This window comes from Nematostella vectensis, chromosome 6 (genome assembly GCF_932526225.1).
Source record: "Nematostella vectensis chromosome 6, jaNemVect1.1, whole genome shotgun sequence".
Taxonomy (NCBI): Eukaryota; Metazoa; Cnidaria; class Anthozoa; order Actiniaria; family Edwardsiidae; genus Nematostella; species Nematostella vectensis.
In genome coordinates, this window is record NC_064039.1 from 2,336,639 (window position 1) to 2,353,551 (window position 16,913).

At 38.1% G+C, this 16,913-nt stretch overlaps 3 protein-coding genes across 6 annotated transcripts; 2 read left to right on the top strand and 1 right to left on the bottom strand.

Moving 5' to 3' along the window:
* Nucleotides 1-126: 126 nt before the first annotated feature.
* LOC5501949 (uracil-DNA glycosylase) lies at nucleotides 127-5,561 on the top strand. 2 transcript variants are annotated; one of them, XM_001623140.3, is made up of 8 exons: nucleotides 127-561; nucleotides 1,364-1,415; nucleotides 2,113-2,211; nucleotides 2,586-2,628; nucleotides 2,835-2,923; nucleotides 3,852-3,916; nucleotides 3,984-4,097; nucleotides 4,545-5,561. In XM_001623140.3, exons 1-8 carry the CDS (start codon nucleotides 256-258, stop codon nucleotides 4,701-4,703), a joined length of 927 nt encoding a protein of 308 aa, XP_001623190.1. In that variant the 5' UTR covers nucleotides 127-255; the 3' UTR covers nucleotides 4,704-5,561. The 2 variants fall into 2 exon arrangements, with proteins under 2 accessions (XP_001623190.1, XP_032226114.1); XM_032370223.2 differs by lacking the exon at nucleotides 3,984-4,097.
* LOC5501958 (transmembrane protein 127) lies at nucleotides 4,817-8,047 on the bottom strand. 2 transcript variants are annotated; one of them, XM_048728673.1, is made up of 3 exons: nucleotides 7,646-8,047; nucleotides 6,592-6,759; nucleotides 4,817-6,136 (listed from the first exon to the last, which is right to left on the bottom strand). In XM_048728673.1, the coding sequence occupies exons 1-3, from the start codon at nucleotides 7,923-7,925 to the stop codon at nucleotides 5,958-5,960; spliced, it is 627 nt and encodes a 208-aa protein (XP_048584630.1). In that variant the 5' UTR covers nucleotides 7,926-8,047; the 3' UTR covers nucleotides 4,817-5,957. The 2 variants fall into 2 exon arrangements, with proteins under 2 accessions (XP_048584630.1, XP_001623179.1); XM_001623129.3 differs by having other exon boundaries at nucleotides 4,817-6,271; nucleotides 7,646-8,046.
* Nucleotides 8,048-8,461: 414 nt separating this feature from the next.
* Nucleotides 8,462-16,008, top strand: LOC5501957 (synaptobrevin homolog YKT6). 2 transcript variants are annotated; one of them, XM_032370224.2, is made up of 9 exons: nucleotides 8,462-8,673; nucleotides 10,033-10,115; nucleotides 10,514-10,614; nucleotides 10,907-10,965; nucleotides 11,252-11,297; nucleotides 12,904-12,969; nucleotides 14,024-14,125; nucleotides 14,650-14,712; nucleotides 15,780-16,008. In XM_032370224.2, the coding sequence occupies exons 1-8, from the start codon at nucleotides 8,573-8,575 to the stop codon at nucleotides 14,683-14,685; spliced, it is 594 nt and encodes a 197-aa protein (XP_032226115.1). In that variant the 5' UTR covers nucleotides 8,462-8,572; the 3' UTR covers nucleotides 14,686-14,712; nucleotides 15,780-16,008. The 2 variants fall into 2 exon arrangements, with proteins under 2 accessions (XP_032226115.1, XP_001623189.1); XM_001623139.3 differs by having other exon boundaries at nucleotides 14,650-16,008.
* Nucleotides 16,009-16,913: the final 905 nt, after the last annotated feature.

Below are 16,913 nucleotides of genomic sequence, written 5' to 3' on the forward strand. Positions count from 1 at the left end.
GCTATAGCAATCTTGATAAAAGCTTGTAAAAGCTAAAATTTATATATTTGATTTCTTTTTCGTTATGATAAATAAACAATTTATATCCCCCCCCCATCCCCTTGTAAAAGTTTTGGCCTGTACTTCGCAAGACTGTGATTGGTTGTTTTGTGAAATAGCGGGAAAGTAGCCATGTGAAACCTGTGTGAGGTGATCCTTTGGGCTGTGTTTACAACTTTGGACGGATATTTGTCCAAGCAAGATCCCAACATTAACATGCAAACCGGACAAAGCAAAATTAGTAGTTTCTTTGGTAAGCCTGCGACAAAAAGAAAAGCGGATGAGACCGAAAATGCATCCAAATATCCACCTTCGAAATTCGCCAAAGAGAAGGACAAATCTGACAGCGACGAAGCTGATAACAAATCGCCGATCAGTTTGTCTCCTGAGCAGAAAGCAAGAATGAATCAGAAAAGAATGGAAGCTGAGGAGAAGCTATTAGCAAATACTGGGCCTCGAAACTTTGGCCTGTCGTGGAAGAAAGCGCTAAAGGAGGAATTTACTAAAGATTACTTTGAACGGGTAAGTTAGGCCTTCCAGGAGGCAGGGGATAGGGGGAGGGGATGGGCTTGGAGGGGAAGAGATGGTGTAGTAAGAATAGAGCTAGTATTTACATCTCTTTAAATCACCTTTACTAAAAACATTCTTAATTATACCTCTGTCAGTAAGGTAGACACAATTAACCAGCTTAACCAGTCAACTGGCTGGTAGTCAGTTAACCTGTCATCAAGGGGCTGCACCCCTCTAGGGCACCCCTCTAGGGCACCCCTCTAGGGCACCCCTAAATTCTTGCTGGCCCACTTGCATAGCTGTTTTATCACCAAACTAGCTAGCAAAACTAAACCAATAACTCAACCCCCCCAAAATATGTTGGACCCCCCCATCCCTTTAAGCAATAATATAATAATAATATAGTAATAGAAGAATGGAGTGGTATTTGACAAAGGTCAACTATTAGAGATGACTGTATTTGGGTATTTCTGGATCACTATGGTTAGTCATAATGTAGGAAGAAAGCTGTTTTAGTATTGTGACTTCAGTATCCTTTTAAATGGCAGTCCCATGGATGGTTGGATTAGTGGGCTGTCCAAGGGTATTTTGCTACCTATTTCCATACCATTCTATCCCCTGCCAATGAAGTAGACATCTTCTGGTCTTCTGTTCTGGTTAAAATTACAGGTGGCTGTGTTTGAAGTGCCTCCACGTATTACCATTCAGCCCAACTAATCCTCTTTATTTAACACCACTTGATAAAAATTGATGCTTATTCTGTACATACATACAGTCTATGTAATGCTGTTGCCTCTTTTCAATCCCTATTCAGTTAATGAAGTTTGTGGAATCGGAGCGGGCCAAGAAAACAGTCTATCCACCAGGTTTGTCATAGATGGTGTACAGTGTAACTTTGTTCTTGTACATATTATACTGTTGTACATTGAGATGCACCATGTAGTTCATCTAAACTCAATCGTTGTCAGCTTCAAAATGGTTGCACCAAAATCGGACTGTTATGTGAGATTTGTACTTAAAAATTATGTCAGGTACTCAGCCAGACATAGTGAATCCTCTCTGCAGGATGTTTCCTTGTTGTGCGGGCAAAGTGACAGGCTTTTTATAGGAAGGGCAGGTGCATTCCCAGGATTTGCTGAAGGGGGGGGGGGGGGGGCTGCACAGTCATAGCTCATAGGTATCTAATGGTATCTCATAGGTATCTAATGGTATCTCATAGGTATCTAATCTTTTTGGTGCACACTCATAGGTATCTCATGGAATCACTTTTTGGTGCACACTCATAGGTATCTTATGGAATCACTTTTTGGTGCACACTCATAGGTATCTTATGGAATCACTTTTTGGTGCACACTCATAGGTATCTTATGGAATCACTTTTTGGCTGCCATGAGGGGGCAGGGGGTTGGCACGTGCACCCTGTTCAGCCTGTGTACTTGCTTGAAGGGTGTATCATGAAAGACATGGCTGCTATTACTCTATAAGTTCTCTAAAAAACAAGGTATAGTAGGCTGGATTTGTTTTGGTAACTTTATATTGTTCCTTGTGTTTCTTGTTTCATAGAGAAAGATGTGTTCTCATTTACTCTTCACACTGACATTAAAGACACCAAGGTTGTTATCATTGGCCAGGATCCATATCATGGGCTGAATCAAGCTCATGGTAAGTTAGGGCTCTGGTAGAGTGAGAGGAGACACAAGAGCAAACTATCCCCTCTCCCCCACCCACTAGGTGGGGAGGGAGAGACAACTCAAGTTTCTTTTAAACAGGCTAATTTGAAAAGCACAGAAATAAAAGGTCATTGATTTACACTGTTAGAAAGGAACACAAGATATTGGCTATGGGCCTGGTGTTACTTCACCTTATTTACCTTACTATGCATGGCTTCTCCCAGGGTTGTTTGCTCTGTCAGTGGCCTAACCCTCTTCTCCCAGAATGTTTGGCTTTGCTATGGACCTTTGACCTTTTCCATTCTAAACAATCCCCAACCTCTTTTATTTGTACATTATATGATTCATGATCTTTTTTATACGTAGGCCTCTGCTTTAGTGTGCAGCCTGGCGTCTCAGTTCCTCCAAGGTACAGTATTTATATATACCATACACAAGGGCTCTGCAGCTTCAACATCTTGGTCCACAGAGAATGAACATGAATAACAAGGTTGTCTTTTGTAATTTGGATGAGTCACATAAATTTTTTTTATAGCTGTGCATCAAACCACTGTGATGGATGTTTATGTATGTTTAAATGAATTTTATTCTGTTTATTTTTATATATTTTTTTAGTCTGGTTAATATATACAAGGAGTTGTCAAACGACATTGATGGGTTCAAGCATCCTGGTCATGGATATTTAATAGGCTGGGCAAAGCAAGGTAAATTTTTATTACCAGTTATAAATAAAGAAACAGGGGGTGGGGGTGGGGAGGATGAGGGGGAGGGGGAGGGGGAGGTAGGCCTCAAGAATAGTTAGTCAAATAGGAACATGTCTGATTTTTCACTTTTGGTGAAACATGATAATGCACCTTCCATTCCACTCTAAAGAAAATCCTTTAATGTTTTCTTCAGTTCCATTTAAAATCTTTGATCACATTAATTTCTGACCCATGATCACTTGCAACTCACCTTTAACAGGATATTCTGCATTGTTGTCTATGTCAGTAAACTTTTCTGGAGTATCAATACTCAGAGACATTTTTATAAACTTTCAAAGACTTTCCATGAGAAGGAATGTTTGTCAGGTGAGTACACAGGGGGGTGCACAGGGTGCGTGTTGCCCCCCCTTCGCAACCAAAAAGTGAGTCGTTTGTTATTCAATCTTTAAATACTGTTTTCTCCATATTATGCCCATGATGGCGCAGCCCCCCCCCCCCTGGATACGGACCTGTTTGTAGCTTCATATCTAAGATTTTGGCAAACACATGCCATATTAATTTTACCCACCTAAAAGGCGCTACTACATTGGCAGCTCTGTTAATGAGCTGGTCCCACCCCATATTTTCAGAGAATTTGCCAAAAAAAAAAAAACGAAGTGGTTTAGAAAATCAACAAAAGAATAAATCTGCCACACCCTCTTAAATATCTTGTACCCCCCAACCTCCAAATTGTAACTGCTCATTGCACCTTTGTATTAAGTCTAAGGCTTTAAAAGTATAATAGTATATGTACAGTACATGGTAAAAAAAAATCACTTCATGAATGAAATTTTTTTCTGTTGTCTTATACGTGGGTGATACGTGATGATTCTCAAATGCTTGCATGTACATCTTGCAGGATTTGGTAATGTTGACCCATTTCTCTTAGGTGTACTATTGCTTAATGCTTGTCTGACGGTGGTTGCCTCACAAGCCAATTCACACAAAGAAAAGGTTTGAATTATATATATTTTTTTTTAAGTTACAGCTTTACCAGTAAACTAAATTTTGGTTGTTTCAGGGCTGGGAACAATTTACTGATGCTGTCATAAGGTGGATTAATAGGAATCTTAGTGGTGTAGTGTTCTTACTCTGGGGCTCATATGCACAGAAAAAAGGCAGCTTTATTGATAAGGTATCTATTATAAAAATAAACTCCAAAAAAGCACCAACCATTTATAGTGAAATGACAGCGCATTATTATCCTCTGGCCTCTGGTGAGATGACCTGCAAAATTTCATTTGTAGATGTCCACTACCATGGCCATCAAGGCAAAGTTTAAAGAATTTTATAGCTAAGAGGATTCCGTTATTTTTATGAAGATGTGCAATCAAGCATTTCTTGGCCTCATTGGTTGGCTATAAATTCATGCCGATCAGACTTGTTTTTCACTTCAAAAAACTACTTCACTTCAAAAAACATTCAAGGTTGCTATAAGTAGTGTGTGTTGCCCACAGTTTCTTTTAAAGGGGGCAAAATTGCCGTTCCTAGAATGCATTTCTTTGTTGTTGTAAAAAAAATCCTGAATTGATATGTTTATGAAATGTCTTCTCTAGTAACTCAAACATTTTGCGTTTTTCAGAAGAAACATTGCATTCTCAAAGCAGTTCATCCCTCCCCACTGTCTGCCCACAGAGGGTTTTTAGGATGCAAGCATTTCTCGAAAGCTAACGAATACTTGATACAGCGAGGCAAGAAACCAATTGAGTGGGCAAATCTACCTATTGAAGTTGATGGATGATTCACAAGCTGTAAAAGTTGTTGTTCCAAAGGAATGGGTGCTTGCCCGGTGAACAAGCAAACACTGTTGTAGTATATCATATTTGTTTTGTTACAAAAGATAAATAAGCTGGAGAGTTTCACATATTTTTAATGCTTGCAATGTGATAAACTTGTTGATAAACAGTTGATAAAAAAAAACAGAGGGTGGGAGATATCATCACGAATCCATACCTTGTGTATAAAACACATAACCATGACCACATTATGTTCATATCCAAATTAAAAGATATAAATAAATTTGAAGGTCAGGGGTATACAATACATTTTCCATTTTATCCAACTGGACAGCAAGAGAATGTACTGTATTTTTATTTGAAATGTCAGTATTATTTTCAATTTACATGTTTTTTTTTGTACACAGACAATTTCTAGGTAGCATCCTAAGAAAGTTTAACCAACCAATACTACACTAAGGAAAGGATGTCGGTATTGTTGGTATTGTCGGTATTGGATGTCGGTATTGAACTCTTGCCTTTGCATAAACTTTCCATTACAGGTACAGCCTAGAAATTTAGTGAGGGAAGTCCCACAAACTCTTTCCAGCCCATTGGTTGGTTGTATCATTGTGATAGTGTAATGGTTAACACGTCAGGCCATGAAACAATGTTCATATCCTTTTACATTATATTTTAAGCTGTTTTTAGAGCTGTTTCATATTATGTACCTTAAAAAACAGTGAATTACTACTTCAACTATTTAGTAACAGTTAAACCTTAATCTGATTTTATATACAATACTATCTCTTACATGCTTACTATATTTCTTTCAACATTTCTCAAAACTCTTTACTGATTAGAATAAAAAAAGTGGATTACAACATGATCTATTGATGAATGACGGTATGTACTGTAACCCTATAAGGGCTGTGCTTACTCAAGCTGAGCTCTTTGACATGGTTATTGTTAATCTACCCGATAAGTAGAAAATTATCCAAGCTTGCTTTCAAGGAAACCTTTAATAATGGCACCTATTGAATCTCAACTGTGTTTTTATCAACAAGCATAGTGGGGTTCAACAGTATTGTGCCAAAAATTGTAACTCTGTGCATCAGCTAACAACATACAGTACTGTATCTGGACTGATAAACTTTGATACTAACCAAAAATTGGCACACTTGTGTTGCCTGTGTAATTGAATGCAAAGTAAACTTTAGCCTATTTAACAACTGTAGCATTTCATTAGGGAAGGCTTGAAAGGTACCACAGGTTTTTAGCTAAGGTGCATACGCAGGAGGTGGGATCTCAGACAAGCCATCTGCTGCTTGCATTGAGTACATCAACTCCATGGACAACAAGTCTTCTTCTGACTGAGTTCTTGCATGTCTCTGTCGATGCTTACAGTACAGAAGCCCAAATGCAGCAGCCAGTACGGACGAACCACCCGCAGCAGTCACTAGAAAGAAGCTGACTTCAAATTTAACAGTGATTTTAGTCCATGGCGTGTTTCCTGGGATTTGGGCAACAGCAGAGTTTTCCAGTATATGACTCACCCAGTAAACCATTGCATTTGTAGCCACACACAACACAGCTGGAAAAATTACATACTGTCATATACTAACACAATATTGCATCAATAGAGCATATCCATATGATTCACACAAGCTTATTATCTCATTCTACAATTCATATATTTGTGTATGAGGAGTTATTTTTTTTGTTTTATTTGCCAATCTAAGGAAAACCTGACAACCTAGATCCCCCAGTTGAGCTAAGGAGGTGGGGGCTCTTACAAATTTTATTTGGAAGTCCAAGGAGACCCCCCTTCTGTTGTTTGACTTGTTCTTTTAAGGTTAAATTTCTAGGTATACCACTAAATATTAATAAAGAAGTGACTATGTTTACACTTACCTGTCAAAATGTTGGCCACAGAGTTATTTTTGAGCCACCTCAGTATTTTATTGAGAGTTCCACACAAGTCCAAGAGGCATGCAAACATGCTTGCAACAATTCCAATGCAACAAATGGATACCACAAATTGCAAGATTAATACCATCTTCCCACTGTAGCAAAATTGCTCTGTGATCACACAAAACAGGATTAATTCCTTCAGGTCATGTTCTAGGACATAATTACATCACAAAGGCTCAGATCAGACCTGGCTGATAATGATACCTTAAGTATAATCAGAAATAGCTCAGGCTCAATATGCCATGGAAGAACTTGGGTGAGTTCATGGAAAGTAAGCTCTTGGGTAAATAATACCAAGGATGGTGATTGTGTGACTCCACAAGAGCTCAGCATTTCTACCTATTTCAGATTAAAAAAGGTGCTAAAAAGCTCCTCAACCTGGGCACACGCCCTCTCCTTACACTCGCCACAGTCTCATTATGAACTACCAAGGCATTGTACTGATCTTACTCTGGAGGGGGAATGAAGTTGGAATTTGGGACTGAAGATACATTGTGTAGAGAGGGGTCTGGGAACCTTCCTCCCAGTGGAACTAACAGTGATGACTAAAACTTGGATAACTTGAAATCTCCACAAAGATAAACAAGTTTCCTTGAAACCAATTTTTAGTCTCTAGGGAACGTGTAAGGTGGTTCTGTCCCAGAGCTCTGAAAAGGGCCACCCCCTCTAACCTTGTGGCACCCTCTCCAACCAGTGACACACCCTCCAGCCCTGTGGCGCACCCTCCAGCCCCTTGTGCACTGCCTATGGCATATCTTATATATTATATATTTTGTTAAGTGTTCCATCAAGACCTTCAAATAGTTGAATGCCACTTTTCATTCATAACAATTGACCGATTATTGCTTTTGAATATTATGCAATTAATGTTTGAGTTGTGCAATTAACCTTTAAGCAACGAGAAATTTACAAGTGCCTGGGTTAAACATTAACTGGACTAAGATCAAAACAAAGCTAGATGTAAGATCCCTTCACCCACAAGGCCAAAGCTTACCTAGATCCGACGACGATTTGTAAGCAATGACCTTGTATAAGCCTATGTAGTCGCCATTGCACTTGCCACCAATAATTTTAATCCACTTTGGCTCAGCCTCGGCAATCGCCAGCAGAACCGCTGAAGCTAACGCAAAGAACGCGGAAACGATATTTCTCTCGTATTCAGGTTTAGGGCGATGACGATGTTGATTACGATTTCGCCTAGACCGCCGATGTGTCGAGCGCTGAAAGCTCTCAAAATAAAGCGGACGTGGCTGAAGCATTCCTGTAACTTGCATTTAGAGAGTTTTCATACAGGTCATGGAAGTAACCATCCGAACAAACAGTTTTTTTTCTGCACCAAGGAAGTCGACGATGTTTTGGCTCTAAGCGTTTTCGGTTTATTATATCACGTGACTCCTACATAGCTCTCGGATTTCCTTTGCCACAGGTAACCCAGAAAGTGTTTTAGAAAGAGCTCGAAGCCCTTTAGAAAACAAAGAGAGTTTGTGGGTATTTTTGTCCTTGAGAAATTGAGAGCATAATTTTCACCTACGAACAAACTGGCGTTTATTGGTCGGAGAGTCACGCCTGCCACGGCAAACGAAAAACACTCCTGCATCTAATATTATCTGTTTGGTTTGTATATACCTTGAGCTTACTGTTGCTTGCTACTTTCCATATTTACACCGAGTTTTGCAAATTGTAGGTCTGCGTGTTTTTTTTTTTTTCTGGACGAAATAAAACACCATTCAGCGTGACCAGTCACGCAATATGAATATATTGCGTCTATTCCGCCACGTAACCAGGCGTCATGGCCAAATATAGACATATCCCTCGAAAGGTGACGTAAAGTTGGTTAAAAGAGAAAAGAGGTACCCAGAAATCCGAAGTCTGTTTGAATCAAATTTCTACCGAAAATAGAGCACTATACTGTCCACAAGCGATGAAGTTATATTATTTAGGGATCTATTATAAAGATGTGAAGGTGAAGGCGCTCGTCAGCGCGGCGGATCTACAATCCTTCGGGTATTTCCAGCGATCGAGGTGAGAGAAACATGATGGCCTATGGTCACTGGGAGAAGTATCCAGTTTTGTTAGATATCCTATCCTTATAGATTAGCTATGTAGTTGCATATATTTATAACCCAGTGATATAAAATCAAAACAAAGATACCATAAGATCTACGTGTCTCTTTTGGTGGTGGGAAAGAGTACGAATGATTATCAAGATAAATAACTTAAGGGAGCAACTGCAGAATACCCGTCCACAAAGAGTTAACGGATCCGAGTTAACAATGAGATTTCACACCTCGATTTCTATAGAACGAGGTAGTAAATACAAGGAAAATGCAAATAAGTGGACGGGTATTCTGCAGTTTAGCCAATTTAAGTAAATAAGTACCCTTGTGTTGTTACTTTTGCCTTTTAAATTAAGAATACTTTTTTGGACTTTCTGTGGTCTTTCTTTGACAGTAAGCTTAACCTGAGCCAACATTTGACTCCGTGACAAGGTTGAACCAAGACAAACCATGTTTTTTTTATCTAATTGGCACTTATTATAATAGGCATCATGGCATCACCATCAGATAAACTTCATACGTCTGCTTGCCATCTCTCACTCCTCTCTTTCATACCCAGCAAAATCCAAAACATTTTTAAGTCATTGGTGATAGCCTCTAACCCAGCAAAGGTCTGAACAATATTCATGAGCAAAAAAATCTGGTATACTGTAACTACTGTAAAGCCCCTTTCAAATGATGCATGGTAGATGATAGTTTACAGTGCTATGTCACAGGCATTCAGAGGTGACATGATAGATAATGAGACAGTACACAACAGTTCGTCAAGAGTACACCATTCAACAAACAGCCAACTTGTAAACTCTTCATACATCAAAGTTTCTTTCTGTTTGACCACTGTAGTTGTTTTAAACTTTTCCCCTCTCTTTCTACTCATTTTAATTTAAAAGTGCTTGACAGTGGGACATGATTCTAGGAAACCCAGGGGTATTTTCCTATAACATTTCACTCACAAGAAAATAGCCCCTGGGGAAGAATAAGGAAAAAACTTGGTAAAAAAGAATTGAGGCCAATGATGAACTGTGATTGGTGGCTGAAATCCAGATTAAGTTTATCAACGCATGATTGAATTCGCATGTTCTATACTTCTCTAAGTTCATTTAAAAGTTTAAGCAATATAAATGAACACCAATATCTGGGCTTAGTGAATAGCTGGGATTTCATCTTACTCACTCAAGCACCAATTTATACAGTATATTTCTAAGAATTATTCAATCAAATGACATCTTAATAATTCTTGGTGATATGCTGATGTAGTTATGGACCTGTGGAAAGATTCTTTCATGATTTTTGATGGTCCCATATTTATTTTGGTTGCTTTCAGTGTAAAAGAGTTTATGCAATTTACCAGTCAAATACTGGTAGAAAGAACAAGGCCAAATGAAAGAGCGTCAGTCAAAGAGCAAGGTTTGACAGATTGTCAGTTGCATTTTTGTTCATTGTCTTTAATTATCTTTAATATTTGGTAGTGAAATTCTATTCAATTATTGTTTGTAATTTTATCTATTGAATGATTTGTGGTTGGGAGTACAATATGTCTGCCAAATGCCAAAGGGTTCTGGTGAAATCTTTTGATGTACGAGCTCTTTCTTATTTACTTTTCTAAGCTTTTTTATAGATAGTGTTGCTGCAAATCTTTTTTTTTCTGCCCAGCCTGCAACAACTTTTTTCTAGGGGTATGGGGAAATAAATTGGTGTCTTGTACAAAAAAAAAAAAAGCTGAATATGTTCTGACTAGCATTGTAGCTTGCAATACTTGATTTTACGAAAGTGTACTGATCTGTTGTTACTTTATATCATAACAGAATATATGTGCCACGTGTTTGTTCGTGCTGATTCTCTCGGTGCATGTGTAATTTCCGACCATGAGTATCCCCAAAGAGTTGCCTTCACTTTACTTAATAAGGTATTGCAATTCTTCAATAAAATGAATTGTTTTGCTTTAGAAAGATGTTGTAGTTTCAATAAGTTTATGTACACCATGTAAAAGGAGTTATAGAGTAATTATAAATCTTGTTTGTGTTTTCAAGGTCCTGAGTTTGATTCTTCAATAAATAATTTTTTCTCTATAGAGATGTTGTAGTTTAATCTACAACAATTGTTCTTTGTTGTATGAAACTACATTTTACTCATGGTTGGTAACACTTTTCTTATGATCTGGCAAATTCCCATTCTTTAACATTTTTTTCCATTTCCAGATTCTTGATGACTTCTCAGCACAAATATCACCTGCACAGTATAAATCGGCTGCAGCAAAGTAAATTATTTTTTCTGCTTTTACTATTTTTGTTCTGCAGATTTAGGGCTTAAGTAGCGTTATTCATGAAATGATGTTAAACTGTATTTTTATGTAAAGAGGTTTTTGGTTTTTAGTTTTATGTGTAAAATAAAAAGCCAGAGTAAGTGCATGAAGGCTTTTCATGTATAAAAGTACATGTGTTTTGCTTAATTAATATATGCTTTGTACTAACTTGATTGCGTATTGGTAATGATTTAAAAAATGCTGTTAATATACAGTATATATATATTTTTCCTTATCACAGTACCATAGTTTTTCCTGCTTGTGAAGAAAATCTCCAAAAATACCAAGTAAGTACATTTTTTGGATTTTTTTTCTGGCAAAGGGTTTAAGCTTAAAAATAAAAACAAAATACAGTAACTTTCTTTTCACAGAGGTGTAAAACATGCCACACAAAGTTGAAACACTCATATTCAGACAGTTAACTCAACAAGCTGAAGAAAAAGGTAGTCTGCATAGTTGTGGATTACTTAAATTAGGAAATTTCATGATACATTGTGGAAGGAAATTAATCCCCATCTCATCAAATATCATCAGAGTAAATGATTGCCTGTACCCTGGAAACCAGTGAGAATCAGTTGACCACCGGTCCATTTGACCCATCACCCCCTAGCATGCTAGTGGAGCCGACATTCAGCCTCAGGAACCCATGGTAGATGCCTTGCAAATGAGGGGACCAATCATACCAGACTTTTTACATTCCCACACAATACTAAATCACACAAAGCAACCATTTCCATCAGCTACTTCAACAAGAGAGTAACCAATGTTTTCATAGTTAGTAGAGAGGCTCATCTCTAACTCCCCTGCTAACTATGATTATTTTTCATCAAAAAATGAACAGAATCATGGATGGTTTTTTTGGATATACAGTACCTACATAGACTAAAGTGTTTTCAATTGTATGCAATAATGATTGATCGAAATTATTTTATTCAAGTGTAAGCAATAATGGTTGATCGAAATTATTTTATTTCCTATATTAATGTACACTGCATATCGTAGCACCACAATATGTAAGCCACCATTTTGACATTCTAGCAAAGTACCAAGAGCATCCATTTTCATCTGCTGATTTGTGGAGGCTGTTGCAATATTTTTTATTTAATTTGTTAATATTTAGGTGGTTGTTTTGGCATTTCTTCCCAAACTCCCAGCATTGTCTTCCAGCATTGTTTGAAAACAATAACAAAGGTGTGGCTAACATGGGCTCATGCATCATTTTGTTTGGGCCAAGCCTGCTGTCAAGGAGGAGAAAGGAGAGGGACAAAGAACACTTCTCCTCTTTCCCAGCTCTTGCCTAGCAAGAACAAACAGAAGACCTGAATGCATAGAGAAAAGCTCCAGGCAAGCATAATGAAAAACTACTGGACACATTCCTGCAAACCAACTACAGTATATCACTCTGTATTCTGAAGACTCTGAGAGGACCCATTATAAATTCCAAGCTTACTATTGGTACACAAAATAATGGATTGCAGCTACGGTGTGCATTGTACATTAAGGGATGTCGATAAACCACTTTGTTAATGTTTACAATTGTTTATGAAATGTTGGCAAGTTGCACCACAATCCTCCTTAAAGCGGCTTTGTCACCAGTTAACTTCCAAAGGGCCAACAGAAACCTCAACTGTTAAGAGACAAAATAATCTATTAGAATCTGTGTTATTTAACAGGCCATTTGCTCTTAATGATCAATCACATCCTCAATGAAACTTCAAAGAGACACACTGCTTTTACAATTTTGAAATATTTTTCGTGTTGTCTGTTTAAAATCATAAGAGATTGTTAAGTAATCAACCGGAAGTAAACTGGTGGCAATGTGGCTTTAATCTTACTTCAATAATACCTAGTTTTACCTATAAAACACTGATTGTTTTTCACCCATTCTACTAGAATCCAAGAGAGGCCGATGCTATGACCAAAGTACAAGCAGAATTAGATGAAACAAAGATAGTTTTAGTAAGTTATATAATCTTTCTTTACATGGCGTACTGTACCATAATGGCTGCAGTCAAGACATAGCCCGTAAATAAGGCAATATTGTCCTTCCTCCCAATGTGCTTCCAAAGAATTGAAGTTTGGAAGAATGGTAGATGTTTGGAATTTTGTAATGGACCACAGAGGGGGTTTTTAGCTGTCAACCCAACATGGGCAGAAAACTTGTGAAATCAGGAGAAATTCAGGAAATATGTGAAAAAAACCCAAGAGAGCCAATGCAGGTGAATACAGATAATGTATGAACATTCTCACAAAAATTAGGCTTGTGATGTGGTCCAAAATCTTGTGACACCGCCTAAAGAGCGGGTGAGTTGACACCTATTTTGCATACCATTTCCAGGAGATCTGTCTACACCCCTCAACAGGGCTTCTGGAATTACGCGGAAAAAAACTCAAAATTACGTGAGATTCTTTGCTAAATTACGCGGAAAATCGATCATTACGCGCTAAATTACGCGGGATTTTGCAATACATGTTTCTTTAAAAATCAAAATTTTGCAGGATTCTTTACTGAATTACGCGCTAAATTACACGGAATATCAACTGATAATACGGAATAACGTGAAACGGTTAATTTTTTGCGCGAAAATATCTTAGGCGAGTTTTCATTGGCTTCTAGTCACCATCCAATTAAAAAAGGCATTTTATTGTTAGTCCAAGGCCTTCGCGGTTTAGCAAAGAACGCCTAGTCATTTTATTTGTTTTCGAAATTCAGTTCGAAATATCGCACTCTTACGGAGAAATACTCTCTTTTTTACGAGAAATAGAGTTAAGAACCCTAAAAGAACATATAAGCTGTGCACTCAAATGTTTTGTCTTTCAAAATTTAGCCAAATTACGCGGGATTACGCGGAAATTTGTGGTTTACGCGGATTACGCGGAGAAAGCCAAATTACGCGCTTTTGCACAACCGCGTAATTCCAGAAGCCCTGCCTCAATGAGCTGCTTCTGAGCTCGCCTATTATCAAGAAGAGATTGTACCCTCTTTGTAGTTTAACCATTACTTTCTTCATAGCATGGTACAATAGAAGCAGTTTTACAAAGGGGAGAAAAATTGGATGACCTGGTGGAGAAGTCTGAAGGTCTTAGCATGCAATCTAAAGCTTTTTACAAAACGGTAAGATTTAGAAAGCATTATGCACCATGTAGAGTAGTTAGAATGTTTTCGAGTTATGATTCCCATCCATAGAGTATTTCGATTTTTATCCCTGGCCAGGTCTATCTATTTAGTCAGAAACAGTGAAAAAAAGATTCAAACATACCCCCCCCCCCGCTCCTCCCTCGCGCGCTCCAGTGAGCATACTTCTGCAAGGCTTAAAGCCGCATTTGTCGCCAGTTTACTTCCGGTCGATTACGTAACAGTCTCCGATGATTTTTAACGGAAAACGAAAAAATAATTCAAAATATTGAAAGCAGTTTGTTCATTGGAAGTTTCTTTGAGGATGTGATTGATAATTTAGAGCGGATGGCCTGTTTAAGATCTCGGATTTTAATAGATTCTTTTGTCTTTTAACGGTTTTGAGGTTTCCGTCGGACCTCCGGAAGTAAACTGGTGACAATGCGGCTTTGATTGAATGAGCCACCAAACGTTTGCTGTGATTGTAATTCATTGAGCGTTTTCATTCATTATTTTCTTTGTAGGCTAAAAAAACAAATTCCTGCTGCTGTATACAATAGAGAGAAATGGTCGTATTTGTTAAACAGGTACATTAGACATACAGTGATATTCACACTACAAGACCATCGTCCCATCAACACGCTACTGTAGGTACGGTGCTATATACGAACTCATTACAGTCCTACCGCTACTACGGGAAGCCCTATTCATGTAATTTAGTGTTTCTAATCGGGAGAGTCAGCGTTATTAGATATATATGGCAATCATTTCTTTGTGTTTCAGTTTTGGTGGGGATTTATGGTCAATGTCCGTAATTTCGTGGTGTCCGTAAAAGTGGGATGTCTGTGAAATTAGAGTTTCTGTAATAGCGAAATGTTCGTTAGGCGAGAGTTGACTGTATTTCTCTTCGCAATTTCGAGGTGCCGTAATAGCGAAATGTTCGTTAGGCGAGAGTTGATTGTATTTCTCTTCGCAATTTCGAGGTGCCGTAATAGCGGGGTGTTCGTAAGGGAATAGTTGACTCAATACATCATGAACATATTTTTGAAGAGGATATCAGTTTTGTTACATTGTGTAGTACCAGCTTAGCATACATACAGTGGATATCAGGAGGTTTCTTACCATGGGCTGCTCTACCGGAATACCTATCTGAGCACCTGGAGTCTATACAGAAAAGAGCTTTAAAAATCATTCTAAGGCACGAATATACGAGCTATAGTAGTGCCCTTGCCTCAACGTCTCTCCAATTTTTGTCTGAGAGAAGGGATGAAGCATGTCGGAAATTTATGGCAAGAGCTAAAACTGTTGAACCCTTAAAATCTGTGGTTAATAACATGACAACTGTCCAACATGGATATAATTTGAGATCAGGAAATGAGAAAATAATAGGACCGCAAGCTAAAACTGGTAGGTTTAGAGATTTTGTGACTGTACGCTATTGTTAGTTTCTGTGTGACGACCTCTCACTTGTAATTCAGCCATGATAGCTGCAATGGTGTAGAAATAAACATATATATTACATATATATTATAATATATGAACTTGACTATGTTCACAAGAATGTCACATTTGGTTGAGAGGTCTTGTGACATGTTGACAGGTCATGTAACATGATATCAAGGACAGAATTTGGTTGATGTCGTTTATGTTTCAGTGCATGTCATTTCCGGTCGAGGGGTCAGAACCAACACAAGAAACACGGAATAACCCGTAATTAATCCCTTTTTTCTAAATTTCCTGTGATGTATAAAAAAAGGACCTAACGAAAAAAAATATATCTCCAAATTTGTTTATTTCCAATTGAAAAATGTATATATATACATAAGAATAAGATGTAGAGAATGGTTTCTTTTCTCAGTAATAAAATGTGTAGTTTATTTTAATTGTGACTATGATATTTGTTTCTGATAGCACATTCACTGCTTTTTGGGTTCTCTGTTTCTGATAGCACATTCACTGCTTCTTGGGTTCGCTGTTTCTGATAGCACATTCACTGCTTCTTGGGTTTTCTGTTTCTGATAGCACATTCACTGCTTCTTGGGTTCTCTGTTTCTGATAGCACATTCACTGCTTCTTGGGTTCTCTGTATCTGATAGCACATTCACTGCTTCTTGGGTTCTCTGTTTCTAATAGCACATTCACTGCTTCTTTTTATTTATATTATTTATATATTTTCGTTTGTATTTACATTTTATTGTCCGTATATTTTCAAGATGTCGAAGAGATCCAGGGGTAGTGGCGTGGAACCTCGATATGATCATAATCTATGTATTGTCTAGTTCATGAAATTCATGGCAAAAGTGCATTATGCATTTCCATCGGCTGGATCTGGGCAACGTTTTTACGATTGATTTTAGTAAATGAGGTATAAAACTTTAATTTGAGAAATCTCATCACATAATTTGTCACCGAATATGGAATGAAAACGACAACCGGACACGGGCGCACCCAGGAGTTCGGGGGGAGGGGAGGCAAGGGTTTCAAGAAAGGGGCTGCCGGATCCATTGCTCTTCCGTGGATTTCCTTATATTTCTTGTTATTTCTAAGCCAAATATCTGAAAATAGGCGGGCGGGGTCGCGCCCAGTCCACCCGTAGATCTGACAAGCGCCCTTTAAGGTATAGTACCGCGATAGCCCTATACAATGGAATGGAATGGATTATGGAAACTTTGCTTGGTTCATCTTTAGCGGGGTACGCGTCACTAATAACCTAGCCACAAAAGCTACAGGACTGTTATTATAATTATCCAGTTGGATGCATTATTTCGCGATAGTCTTGCTTTATTAC

Excerpts from the sequence above, each read along its gene's own strand:
- LOC5501949 (XM_001623140.3), top strand. The coding sequence starts at position 256 with ATGCAAACCGGACAAAGCAAAATTAGTAGTTTCTTTGGTAAGCCTGCG. Across the intron at positions 562-1,363 it reads CTAAAGATTACTTTGAACGG|TTAATGAAGTTTGTGGAATC; the intron begins GTAAGTTAGGCC and ends ATCCCTATTCAG. Across the intron at positions 2,212-2,585 it reads TGGGCTGAATCAAGCTCATG|GCCTCTGCTTTAGTGTGCAG; the intron begins GTAAGTTAGGGC and ends TTTTATACGTAG.
- LOC5501957 (XM_001623139.3), top strand. The coding sequence starts at position 8,573 with ATGAAGTTATATTATTTAGGGATCTATTATAAAGATGTGAAGGTGAAG. Across the intron at positions 10,116-10,513 it reads AGCGTCAGTCAAAGAGCAAG|AATATATGTGCCACGTGTTT; the intron begins GTTTGACAGATT and ends ATATCATAACAG. Across the intron at positions 12,970-14,023 it reads ATGAAACAAAGATAGTTTTA|CATGGTACAATAGAAGCAGT; the intron begins GTAAGTTATATA and ends CTTTCTTCATAG.
- LOC5501958 (XM_001623129.3), bottom strand. The coding sequence starts at position 7,925 with ATGCAAGTTACAGGAATGCTTCAGCCACGTCCGCTTTATTTTGAGAGC. Across the intron at positions 6,760-7,645 it reads CAAATCGTCGTCGGATCTAG|AGCAATTTTGCTACAGTGGG; the intron begins GTAAGCTTTGGC and ends GTGTGATCACAG. Across the intron at positions 6,272-6,591 it reads TGTGGCCAACATTTTGACAG|CTGTGTTGTGTGTGGCTACA; the intron begins GTAAGTGTAAAC and ends TAATTTTTCCAG.